The sequence below is a fragment of the Neovison vison genome, chromosome 6 (genome assembly GCF_020171115.1).
Source record: "Neovison vison isolate M4711 chromosome 6, ASM_NN_V1, whole genome shotgun sequence".
Taxonomy (NCBI): Eukaryota; Metazoa; Chordata; class Mammalia; order Carnivora; family Mustelidae; genus Neogale; species Neogale vison.
The window spans coordinates 28,838,676-28,851,969 of record NC_058096.1 but is presented as its reverse complement, the minus strand read 5'-3'; the positions used below and the strand labels follow the sequence as shown (position 1 = coordinate 28,851,969).

Sequence of the window (13,294 nt, the reverse complement as noted above, 5' to 3'; positions counted from 1 at the left end):
TAGGTCAAAAAGTACTTTAAATGTCTTGTATTGTTATATAATGCACAGCAGTCAAAATTATCTAAAATCAATGTGTAGGTAGAGTCCATGGGGCAGACTGAAAGGTAAGACTCTAGTTCAAATACTGTAGGTCCTTTCTAAGAAAAGAAGGGTCAGTTAAAAGGATATGTTATACCGTAGAGTGCCATATATTCAGGAGTCATTTGAGTTATAAAATCATCAGAAAATGAGCTTAGGAACGGTGAGTATGTGGAAATAGAGATGTGCCACCCAAATACCCCATTTAGAAAGGGCTTGCCTCCCAGCCGTGGGAGTTCATGCAGCAAGTCAGCTCCTTCAGTGTTGGCCTGATGAGAAAAGCCTGGGTCAGGCCACGCAGCAGAAAGCCAGGCCAATTTACAGTAACATGGAACAGTTCTGATGGGTGATGTTCTCTGTCTGTCTAGAGGGTTGGTCAAAGCTTTGTTGGATCTGGATCATGGTATGACTTCTTCATCCACCCAATCCTCCTACCCTTTTTCCTTCCCCCAGAACTGATCCCAAATAAAAAACTCACACTCCGGGCTCAGTGTTATGTACTGAACTGTGTTTCCCCCCAAATTCATGTGTTAAAGTCCTAATCCCAAGAATGTTACTGTATTTGGAGATAGAGTCTTTAAAGAGGTAATTAAGTTAAAATATAATAAGTTGGGCCTTAACCCAATATGACTGATGTTCTTAAGAGAAGAAGAAGAAATTAAGACACATACACCCTCACAGAGGGAGGGCCATGTGGAGACTCAAGAAAGGACAGTCATCAGCAAGCAGAAGGAGATAGGCCTCAGAAGAAACCAACCTTGCTGACAACTTGTCAGACTTCCAGTCTCCAGAACTGTGAGAAAAGAAATTTCTGTTGTTTAAAGCAAACTAGTCTGTGGTCTCTTGTTACAGCAACTGGAGCTAACTAATACACTCAGCCTCTACTTCCAGAAAACTCTATCGGAGGCAGATAACTTTGATAGAAACTACAGTGAAAACAAATAAGCACAAAGTAACTCATTTGAAGAGGCCTCTAACAAACATATATAAAATTAAAATGTCAAGAGGATATAGTTACATTTAAGAAATAACCTAGTTTTTTTTTTTTTTTTAAGAAATTCAGTTTAAAGTTAAAGAAAGCAAAACCATGGACTGAATATGTTCCTTTAATGTGGTACATGCAGCTTTTTCTTTTTCCTTGTTAAGAGCATCTCTTTTATTTCTTCCTTTTTTAGGGTTCTGTGGCTTATGTTGCTCAGCAGGCCTGGATTCAGAATTGCATTTTACAAGAAAACATTCTCTTTGGCTCCATCATGCAAAAGCAGTTTTATGAGCGAGTATTGGAAGCCTGTGCTCTCCTTCCTGATTTGGAGCAGTTACCAAATGGAGATCAAACTGAGATTGGAGAAAGAGTAAGGAAAATATAATTTATCATATGTAAGAATAACACTCCATTCAGCCATGCTAATAAAATATTTATAGTCTTTTTCCTGAGGTCCTGGAGAGCCACACACAACTATAATTTTTTTAAAAATCATTACAGAATTCCTATGAAAGAGATGGCAATATTAAGGACAAATAATTATCTATAATTGACTATTTGGAAAACAGATTTAAAATCAGCAGGAAATTCTGTCATTAGGATCCATGCGGGGGAATGAGAGCCCACCAAAGGGATCCTCAGCACTTTGTTTTCGTTGCTGGCTCCCTGTCTAATGAATGAATGATAGTTTTGTTTTTGTTATTGTTTTTGTTTTTGTTTTTTTCTCTGTGTCTCTTGTGCACAAAGACAAGCCTAGGACAGCAGCAGCAGAGTTCCAGTCTCCAGCAGTGACTCCGAGGCCAGGTTCTAAAAAGGCTCAGGGACAATGCTGTCATCACTGTGCCTTCTCCATGTTGGCTCATTCTTGCTTAAGAGGATCTCATTTCCCATAGTCTTTGTTCTATTTTACTTTCATTGCATTAATGAATAGTCATTACGCTATCCAGTGTTTTGGAGTTAAAACAAAACAAGATAGCGTGAGCCAAAGCATGAACCCCCGAGAGATTATCTCCGACCCATGACTAAAATCTCCATTAATTAAACATGAATGCAAAAGCAGCCTCTGCCTGCAATTCATGTGTGCTGTGAAGATGAGGAAATAATCCTTGCCAAGTGCTTTGCATTTCTGAAAAGAGCGTCAGCGTAGCATTGTTAGGCATTTTTACCCCTGGCCCCCTGTTGTTTCTAGTCCTCTGATATAAATTGATAAAGAGAGAACAAAATTATAGCAAGTGCACATTTTAAAAATCTAGAATGAGGTTAAAATTTACCTTTCAAGTAGACTTAACGTTGGCTTTGCTCATGGTCTTCTACTTTGCGGATGTATTTTCTCAAGTTATTAAACAGATTTAATTTTTTTCTCCACACCTTTGTTTTTATTCTGGTGTCTTCCCTGTCTGCAGGCAAAAATGGCTCCATAGCTAAAATTACACAGAAATGTGACTTCTTCAAACTTGTTAATATATATTGAATATTATGCTGATAAAGCCTATCTCTAATAATATGAAATAGTTGATAGTATGTAACTAAAAAGAATCTAAAGAAGAAAAATTTCCAAAATATAAAGTATATATTTAATATAGGCATAAATACTATTGCCATTTATAACTTTTGCTTTTTATTATCAAATACCTCCCAATCTGATAATATGCTTTAAAATAAACATGTAATTGAATATTTCAAAAGGCAGTCTGCTTACAGCTGTTTAGAATTTTCTTCACTTCATTTATCTTTCCCTTTGGAATTCTTCAATCGACTACAATTACTTATTACTGTATTATATGCCTTTATTGTGCTGTGGGGTACACAACAGTGAGCAAGAGAGCTGTCACCCTGCTTTTTTCAGTGTAGTGGATCTCTGCCCATGAAATTATCATTTGTCTTTATTAATACTTATTAATCATCAGATACAGTCTGTGTGCTGGGAGTGCAAGGATGAATTTAGCTCGTAGTCTTGTGAGGAAGACTGATGTGGGTATAGCCATTTCTGGTAATGGGATGAGTAACTGGAGCACCGCCAGGACAGGGATGGAGGGGACGAGTCAGTTTACTTGGAACACTGGGTGGAAGATTGCTTTCAGAGAGGACTTCCTAGAGTGAATAGCTTCGGAGTTGAAAAGGGGCTGTTTGAGCTCCCTAGCAGAGGAGACTAGCGTCTGCTAGTCTGGTTGGTAGGCTGCAATCACGTGGGGACAGTATGGAAATACGAATTAATACGAGAACACGAGTATTATACTAAGGAACTTGCTGTTGCTCATGGATGATGGCAGATGAGATGTGGGCATTGTAGGTTTTTAAACAAGGTGATTACATAATCCCAGGCTATGCAATGACAAGGCAAGGGGTACACTGGAGAGAGGTGTGATTGGGTGATAATAGCGAGGTTGATTGGATTAGTACTTGATGTTGGATTTGTTGTAAATATTTTACATTCATCTTATTAGATGTTCCTGACACACCCATGAGTTGGAGGCTGTTATAATCACACACACACGCACGCACGCGCGCGCGCACACACACACACACACACACATTCATACACGCACAGGTATCATATTACTTTATATATGTTTTCATGCCTGTCTCCCCTGCTAAACTGTGACCTCCTCATGATAGAGGCTCAGTTTCATTTATGTTTGAATGCCAAGTGTTGGTGTAGCACCCAGAATATGGTTCTACAAAGGAGGTATTTGTTGAGTAGGTGGAGGATGAGAAAAGCAAAAAAACAATGGCATTTTACAATTAGAGGTAACTGGCTAAGTTCTATGCTGCAAGGAGGGCTTTTAAGCTAGACCTGTAAACACTAAATATAAAATAAATCAAGTAAATTGGGCCTGGCCCCATAATTCTCTGTATGTGGCTATACATGTCAACTTTAATTCTCACACGGAATGATGTATATTCCTTATTCCTGCTTCTTATAGTTGTACTTTTGCCAACAAGACTTGTACTAATCTTTCTACAGAATAAAATAGGACATGGTGATTACTGCTTTGGTAATTTAGCTATTATTCTCAATTTAGCTATTTTTCTCCATTTTCCATGTGTCAATTTAAAAATGATCACTGGTGTCAGTATTTGGTTGGCAGCCAAAAGTCTTATTTAATATTTCAAAGGCATGACTTTTCAGAGTTAGGGGATTGGAAATTCTTTTCTCCTCAATTGTTCGCATCTACTTTTGAGAGTAAGCAGTTAACAGAAAGTATATAGCTGTTAATTTGCACAAGTTAGTAGCACTTGGAAATTGGGGTTGGGGGCTAGGCCTTTGGATTTTCTAATAAAGAAAGGTTTGTGGGTTAATCTTGAATTGTTTTCTGTCCATGCTGCAGAAGAGAAATTGGATGTCACTGTGTGTGCTTTGAGATTTACACATTTGTGGTCTCGGTTTCTTCCTCCTCCTTCCATTTTCAGGGTGTGAATATAAGTGGGGGCCAGAAGCACCGAGTAAGTCTGGCCAGAGCTGTGTACAGTGGGGCTGACATCTACCTCCTCGATGATCCCTTTGCTGCAGTTGACGTTCATGTTGGAAAGCAGCTTTTTGAGAAAGTGATTGGGTCCTCGGGTATTTTGAAAAACAAGGTAGCCATAGTGTCACTTAATGCTTTGATGGGGAAAGGGGAGCATAATCTGCATACCACTGTGCCTAAATTCCAACATTTTGTTCATTTGTTGAAGTAAGGTAGTGATATTTCATACGAAAAAGGGGATGTCATGTTGATCTTTTTATAGATAAATTTTAATGAATATTTTTTGAAGTTTTTTCTTCCAAGTTTATTATGTGATTGTTGCCTTATAGACTGATATCATACTCTAAGGGGATTTGTATGTCAAAATAAATTGGTTTTTGTTTACTTGATTTTTTTAAATGGTATTTTCATACATAGTACTTGCATAAAAAAGTATTATTTTACTGATTTTTTTTTTTTACTTAAATTTATGGTATTACTAATATAGCAGTAATGATTCAGTTCTCTTGTGAAAGGGCCAAGAAGGGAACTAGTATTTACCAAGGACATAGCATGTCTGACACTAAATTCGTTCATTTAGTTCTTATAGCAAGTCTCTGAGTAGGTATTATCATTATTCCTATTTTACCTATGAGGGAACTTGAGGCTCAAAATGATTTGATACAGGTTGCTTAGCTTAAGAACAGAGGGTTTTTTTTTTTTTTTTTAAAGATTTCATTCATTTATTTGACAGAGATCACAAGCAGGCAGAGAGGCAGGCAGAGAGAGAGTGGGGGGAAACAGTCTCCCCACTGAGGAGAGAGCCCGACTTGGGGCTTGATCCCAGGACCCTGAGACCATGACCTGAGCCGAAGGCAGTGGCTTAACCCACTGAGCCACCCAGGCACCTCAAGAACAACAGAGGTTTTAACAACATGTGGAATTGTTGACTCACTGTTATATCCCTGAAACTAATATAACATTGTGTGCAACTGTACTTTAATTTAAAAAAAAAAAGAACAGCAGAGATTTTAACAAGTCTATCTGACCACAAAGCCATACCCATTCCTTCATCATATGCATTTATAGATTTGTTAATATAAGGCACTCTGGAAAACATTAAATAAATGTATAAAATGTTAAAGTATATATCTAAGTGAATAATAGATAAATGTCTTTACTTATTAGAATGAGCCCAAGATAAACACTTCTGGTTCAATCTTACGTGAATGTGTACAATAATATAGAAAGGCTTGAAAAGAAATACTATGAATTATGACTGCAATCAAATACTTTATTGTGATGCTATAAGACCTTTAAAAAGTGAGCACGAATAACAGATGAGAAATTTTTAAATTTGTTATGAAATTGATTCATTTTTAATGAATGAAGAATACTTGAACCAGATGGTAAAAACACTTGCAATCTTTTGTTTGTTTGTCTGTTTTTTGTCTAACAGCATATAATCATTCATTGCAAAATAGCCATATGCTGCCTTAAACTGGTACCTACTCACAATTACACTCTGAACTAGTAAAAAAACAAACAAACAAACAAACAACCCTATATCTTTCTTTAAAATAAAGTATTTTTACCTTTTTTTTTTAACCCAAGGAATAAAACACTCTTTTTCAGACTCGTGTTTTAGTGACACACAACCTCACGCTTCTGCCAGAGATGGATCTGATTGTTGTAATGGAGAGTGGCAGAGTTGCACACATGGGAACGTACCACGAGCTGCTGTCTAAAACCAGAAACCTCACAAATTTGCTTCAGGCCTTTAGTGAACAAGAAAAAGGTAAGACCCAGTGAAAAATAAGCCTTTGAAACAGTATGCCTAGCCATCCGGAAAGTCCGTTAATTATGTGATTTCTTACAATGCATTTTTCTTCATTCATCCCGCTTAAGTTATCCCGCTTAATTTCTTTCTCTAGAAAAGAAACATACGTGGGAACACATCAGCTAAAAAATAACCTCCTTTATGATTTTTTAAGCAAAATGTTATGCCCCAAGATCTGTTTGTTCATCTATGAAATGAGAGATTAGATGATTTATAAGCTCTACAGCGGGTCTAGAATATAATGAGTCTAAACATTCTACTTTCTTTAAAATTAAGAACAGGGAACATAAATCCATGTCAAGTAAGTAATAAATATTTTAAACATTGTTGCATGCCAAGGAGGAGAAATGAACAAACAGAAAAGGAATCTGAGGAAAGACAAAGGGGAATGATACTTGTCTAACTTTTATGAGATAACAATTGGCTTTACTTACTAATTTTTGCTACTATGCTCCTACTCCTACCATTCTAAATTAAGATTATAAATGTTTATGTAAATAGTTTGATCCTTACCTAATTAAGACACAGGGATGTTTAAAGTCAAGTATTAGCTTAATATTCTAAAGGTCAGTTATTTCCCATCTTTGAAAGTGTAGCGGTACCTGGGTGACTCAGTCAGTTAAGCCTCTGCCTTTGGCTCAGGTCATGATCCCAGAGTCCTGGGATCAAGCCCTGCATTGCATCAGGCTCCCTGCTTAGCAGGGAGTCCGCTTCTCCCTCTCCCTCTGCTGCTCCCCCTGTTTGTGCTCTCTCGCTGTCTCTCTGTCAAAAATGAAATGGAGTGAAATGAAATGAAAGGAAGTGTAATGTGCATCATCATTTTTTCCAAATACAGATGCTTTCTCGGGTAGACCTCTATAATCCTTGTCCTATAACTTCCCAGGATACCATTGAGAAATGACTATAAAATCAATTAACTACTTCATAATTTCAGGGTAACAAAGAAATACAGAGCTTTATCTCAGTATTTCCTATATGAACTCATATCCACTGATCACTTTACACTGTACATAGTTATAAAAGTCATGAAAATATGAAACCAGTTTATAATGGAATCAGTACAGTTCATTATTTGAACATCATGGAATCCAAAATACAAAGCACTTTTGTTGATATGTTTCTTTTTTGAACATAAATAATCTACTTTAGTTATATACTACTGTTTTTTATATTTCTTCTCTTTGTCTTGTCTTTATTCCTTTCTCAAATTCAAGTATTTTGTTTGTAGATGCATTTAGAGATTTCTGATGCATCATTAGATGGCTATGGTCATTCTTAAAAAAAGAAACACCTTCTCTTCTCTTAATGGCTAGCAATTTTGGAAATGATCTCTTGCGTTCTTGGCCAGACTAAGTAATAATTCGTGCTTACAGTATGTATAGGAAAGAGAGGACTGTGAGCATCTTTTAGGATGAAAATGTGGTCTGTCATTTTTCTGTATTCTCAGCACTTAGGTAATCTCATGCTAGGCACATTACCGGTCCTCGGTAGCCGTTGAACAAGTGAATCTGCCGGAAGTACGGAATGGGATGATTTGGAATGCTATGAGCCAGTGTCTTTTTCATGTAGCCATTTATTTTAAAGGTCACATGAAATACAAGTTGCATTACTTTGGAGAATGTAGCTCGAAAAACAGGCAATGCATAAGTTTTATGTTCAGTATTTAATTTACCATAAAATATAAACAGTGTGTCTTTTGAAAGTTGTGGAACTTGCTCTTGTTTAAAACCCCAGTTTTGAAAACAAGGTTCATGCATTCTCTTTTATTTCTATATACCTTCTTACGTACATGAGTCCTCTATGGTAACAAATGGAAAGCAATATTATTCTTGAAGTTGGGCTGACATTAATAGATGTTACTTCCTCTATCAGAAATTTGCCTGAGTTAGAAAAATGCAAATTGAACTGTTTTTTTTTCCTAATGACTTCACTATTGTGTCTTCTCTCTTAAAATTCAGGAAGATGATGAGTAGAGATAATTTTTATACTAAAAATATAATATATTTTTGAAAAATAAGATTTCTGGGATTTTTATTTTTTTGGATGCTGAATAAAAAAAAAATGTAAAGGTCTTTTAAAGGCAACCATAAAATTACACATGTCGATACTGGATGTTAGATAGGTATTTGTAAAAGGTCAGCCATGTATAGTGTAATCCCTTAGGGGCCACACAGAGCAAGGCAGAAGGAGATTTTCATGATATAAAGCACCTCACTAAACAATAGCTTCAAACCAGATAACATTCAGTGTCAAGTTCTTTTTTTTTTTTTTAAACAATTTATTTATTTATTTATTTATGAATTAGAGAGTGTTCATGAACACCAGTTGGGCAGGGGGAGGAGGAGCAGAGAGAGAGAGGGACAAGTTGAGTCTGCACTGAGCCCAGAGCCTGGAGCCCAGAGACCTACACAGGCTCTCCATCTCACAACCCTGAGATCCTGACGTGAGCTGAGATCAAGAGTCAGACGCTTTACTGACTGAGCTACCCCCACGCCCCCAGGATCAAGTTCTTACAATGCTGCCCTTAGACCTGGACCAGCATGACTCAGTACTATAGTGTGTTCTGGCCTTTTATTGCTGGCTCTGTAGTCAAGAGCCCAAGGGTTTGTGCCTATCAGGATCCCCTTCCAAACGTCTACTTTTTGAGCATTCCAGGTATTTGGGATTCCAGAATTCTCTGCCCAAATGACATAAACTTGCTCCTCAGTCCTGTCTTCCCGAAGCCTGGTTAATCTACGGGCATTTGTCGCTCTTTGACCCGAGGAATTTTTTCTTTCTTGGAGGGGTGGGTTAGGGTGAACAAAGCCGGGACAGATGGGCTGAGCTGTCCATAGACATAGTGGGGGATGGGGTCAGGGTGGGAGAGAAGGGGGCGGGGCCTTAACCGACCCCACCTCACCTAGGACTGTCATGTTTCCAAGGAGTTCTTAGGGTTCCAGACACTCTTACATAGACTTTAGCATTCAGGTGGTTGGGAAGCTGTATTGGTCAGGATAAGCCATAGAACTTACTAATGATAAGTTGGCTGGTTCCAATGGTTACTGTTAAATAATTAGGATGATGGTATGTGGGGCCTTCATTTTTATTCTTGCCCTGTTACCCACCTATGTGAGGCACAGGCCTGTTTCTATGCAGCATTTCTTTCTCTTATTTGTGGATGTAGTAGGGAAAACTCAAATTTTATCTGAGAACATTTTTGTTGGGATTTAGAAGAAAAGGGTTCCCTGGACAGGGAATGGAATTTGAGATGTATGATCCCCACTTCTAAAACACCCTGTGATCTATCATTTATATATTTTATCTTCTTTGATCTTGAGTCTGTTCAAGAATATTTATAAAAGTTACACAATCCTTCCATTTTAAAATTCATGCTAACTTAGGTGACACCAGGGTGGAGCAACAGGAAGCACCATCTTGTGGGAAAACACTCTGGGCCAAGTTTACGTTGCCCCAGGCTCTAGTTCTGATTCTGAATAACTAAGTGAGTCTTCATAGGATGACTTAACACCTCTGGTTCTTCCCATTTATGAAAAATGGGACTTGAACTAAGTCTTTTTTTCTCCTGGTGGCTGATTTGGAATTGCACAAAGAACATTTCTATCATTCCCTTGCCCTCAAAACTGCTTATGACTTAACCACTTTTACTTCTTTTCCTGTCTTTCTCACCTTCAATATTAGGGTTAATAACAGATAACTTAGAAAAAAGTAGTTTTTATAGTATAATTTGGGTTTGGAGACATCAGGTCTCAAAGACTCCATCCAGCTTGGAAAAGTCTACAAATTTCAACTTAAGGGAATATTATATTAGAGAATCAATCAGAGATGAGAAGAAAGGTCAATGAAAAAAGGTATGAGGCCTGATGATTAATTTACATATTAATAGGATTAGTGTAGGCTACTTCTTACCCACACTAATAATCCCAGTGATAGCTAGGACATCATGGATAGTAAGTCAATATATTCACAACTTTTGCCTTTGCTTAATCCTCCCAGAAATCTCCCGAGACCACATGGTCATGATTTTACAGAGATCAGATATCTTGTACAAGTTAAGACAGATTGTAAGTGGCAGACTTTGAATCCAATACTACCTCTGTTTCATGCCAGAGGCCAGCCAAACTCTTAAACTTTGTATTAAACATGTAGAACAAGTACATTAACTTGGCGTGAAGAGACAGGAATGAGTGTGTGTCTTAGCTCACTCTTGTTTGCTCTTTGTCTCTCTCCCTTTCACTCCGTCTCTTTAATGACTGTTGGTTTCAGGCAAGTCACTTATCCTGCGTTTTATTTTTCCCTTGCAAAATATGGAGAAGCTTAACTATTTTCTTTATTTTATAAGCTCATTTGTTACTCAAAATTATGGTGAAAGCACTCTATAAATTGTAAATATATAAATTTTAAGATGATTATTATAAACTATAGAAATGAAAACGTACGTTAGGCAGGAGGGGCTGAAATAGCTCCAGATCAACTTTTCATTCTGTGAGACATGGAATACTGTGAGACATGGGATTTTCTAGAAATAAGAAAAAACAGAATTCATATATGAGATTGTAGAAATTCCCAAAAACAGTTCCTTTGTTTTAAAGATGAGAAGTCTGAAATTCAAGGAGTTTAAGTATTCTACTGTAAGGAAAAAAAAGACAAAACTCAGCCAAGCTCTGAGATGTTTCCCATCAAATTCACAAGCAGTAACTTGAACCTCAGTCTTGTAGTTCTAGATGTGAAACCTTGGTTTGGGTGACCTGCTTAACTTCTCTGTGCCTCAGTCTTTTTATCTCTAGAATAAAGGGATAATTATAGTATCTTCCACATAGGAATCTGTTATTAGTATTTGTGACATTAGAAAGAACATGACAGAGATTTGGGGAATTTACCATTGTGTTTCAGTAGTAATCTTCATAATAATCACAATTGTCTATAAGGCCTCATTAAATTGCATTCTTCTTTTAAAGACTAGAGTCAGGTTCCTCTTGGGCAAATACCTGGCCCCTCTGTGGAAGTCCAAAACAAGTTAGCACTCCTCTCTAATGTCCAAAAAAAGAATTTCTGTAGGCTTTTTCATTATGAAATCTTAGTTTTAGAAGATGTTAGAAGATACTTCAGGTGAAGGGAAAATAATGGGAAAAATGAGAGGGCTCCCTGTATACGTGTGGATCCAGAACTCCCAAATTTCCCCAACTGATTTAATCATTCATCATTTATTTTATGCATTGTTTGCCTGTATGTATATAAAAGCACTCACCATCTTCCTCTCCAGCTCATTCTTTAAAGCGAGTCAGTGTAATCAACTCCAGAACTATACTGAAAGACCAAATCTTGGAGCAAAATGATAGGTGAGTATTAGGATAATAAGAGGCTCAATGGGATTATAAATAATTAATTGCAATCCTTTTAGCATTTAAAATGCTCCTTTTATAAAGGATCTACACATTACAATGGCTACTAAATGTACTTAGTGGTCTCCAAATTTTAAACTCTGTTAGATGGATACCCCTAAGGTTTTAAGAGAGATGGATGTGATTTAGTTTGGGAAATACATGCTCATTAGACTCTCATTAACTTCTAGACAAATTCTAGCAGCAGAATTGTGTGTGTGTGTGTGTGAGCGCGCGCGTGAGCGTGCGGGTACTATCCCCAGCTCATAACATTTGTACCCACTGCTGATGTGAATGTGAAAATAAGCTTTAGACTTGAGAATTCTGCAATGGACTGGTATAGTTATCAGGCCAGGATATATGACCTAGAAATAGGGACTAGGTGTAGGAATTGGAGAATCTGTTAAATGAAGCAAGAGAAAGGAAGGAAAGACATGAGGAAGGGAGGAAGTGAAGGAGGAAGCGGGGGAGAAGGTATGCAGGGAAGGGGGAGGGAAGAAGTAAAAGGAGGATGGAAGAAAGTGAGAGAAATAAAGATAATAAAACATGGACCCCGATTGTATTTTGTTGTATTATACTTCTTTTTTCAAAAGTTATTAAAATGAACAGTAATTAAAACAAATTACCCTAATCCGTTACTTGCCTCAATATTTCCCCCAGTTGTTGCAAATAGGAGACTGAAAGAAAAAAAAAGAAATAGTAGGAATACACTGATTAAGAAGTTGGTGCCAGAATTACAAGGAACAGCCACTCACCAGAATTGCTAAAATGGAGAATTAGGGTGGATTATAAAGAAGCAAGCATTTAGAGAGCCATTGGCTCAGAATTTTGTAGATTGGACCTTGAATTAAAAAATAGACCTTGGGGCGCCTGGGTGGCTCAGTGGGTTAAGCCGCTGCCTTCGGTTCAGGTCATCTTCTCAGGGTCCTGGGATCGAGGCCCGCATCGGGCTCTCTGCTCAGCAGGGAGCCTGCTTCCTCCTCTCTCTCTGCCTGCCTCTCTGCCTGCTTGTGATCTCTCTCTGTCAAATAAATAAATAAAATCTTTAAAAAAAAAAAAAGACCTTGAATTTATTTATTTATTTTGAAAAGAGTGGATATTCCTAAGGATGTGTGGATGATGTGGATGCTGCTGGTTTGAGTTTTGCCTCTGCATCAGCTTCAGCTGAGTCAATAAATCAGCTAAATCGTTCTCCCAGAGACCCATATGACTTGCTCATCCCCCTTTTGCAGGTCTTTGCTCAAATATTACCTTATCGATGAAGACTTTGGGTTTGGCCACTCTGTTTTTTTTTTGTTTTGTTTTTTAGTTTTTTATTATTATTTATTTTATTCTTTTCTTTTTTATTTTATTTTATTTCTTTTCAGTGTTCCAAAATTCCTTGTTTTAGCTGCTCCATTTTATCACAATACTTCCCAATTCCTCCCAGGCTTATTTTTTTCCCCTCTAATTCTTATTAATTTTCAGTATACTACAAAATTATTCCCTTTTATTTTATCTTTTACTTCCAGTTTTAAGCTTTATAGCAGCCTAAATTTTTGTCCATTTGTTCATTGCTTTACTGCTACCT

General features: G+C 37.3%; 1 protein-coding gene across 5 annotated transcripts in view; it reads left to right on the top strand.

Moving 5' to 3' along the window:
• The window catches only part of LOC122908379 (ATP-binding cassette sub-family C member 2-like), a 91,093-nt gene that overhangs the window by 42,972 nt on the left and 34,827 nt on the right, over positions 1 to 13,294 (top strand). For 4 of the 5 annotated variants that reach the window (XM_044251116.1, XM_044251113.1, XM_044251112.1 and 1 more), the window contains 4 exons: positions 1,254 to 1,430; positions 4,472 to 4,639; positions 6,142 to 6,304; positions 11,607 to 11,682. In XM_044251116.1, the coding sequence (XP_044107051.1) occupies positions 1,254 to 1,430; positions 4,472 to 4,639; positions 6,142 to 6,304; positions 11,607 to 11,682 (584 nt within the window). The remainder of the gene's footprint in view (positions 1 to 1,253; positions 1,431 to 4,471; positions 4,640 to 6,141; positions 6,305 to 11,606; positions 11,683 to 13,294) is intronic. The other variant, XM_044251114.1, reaches the window with a different exon arrangement.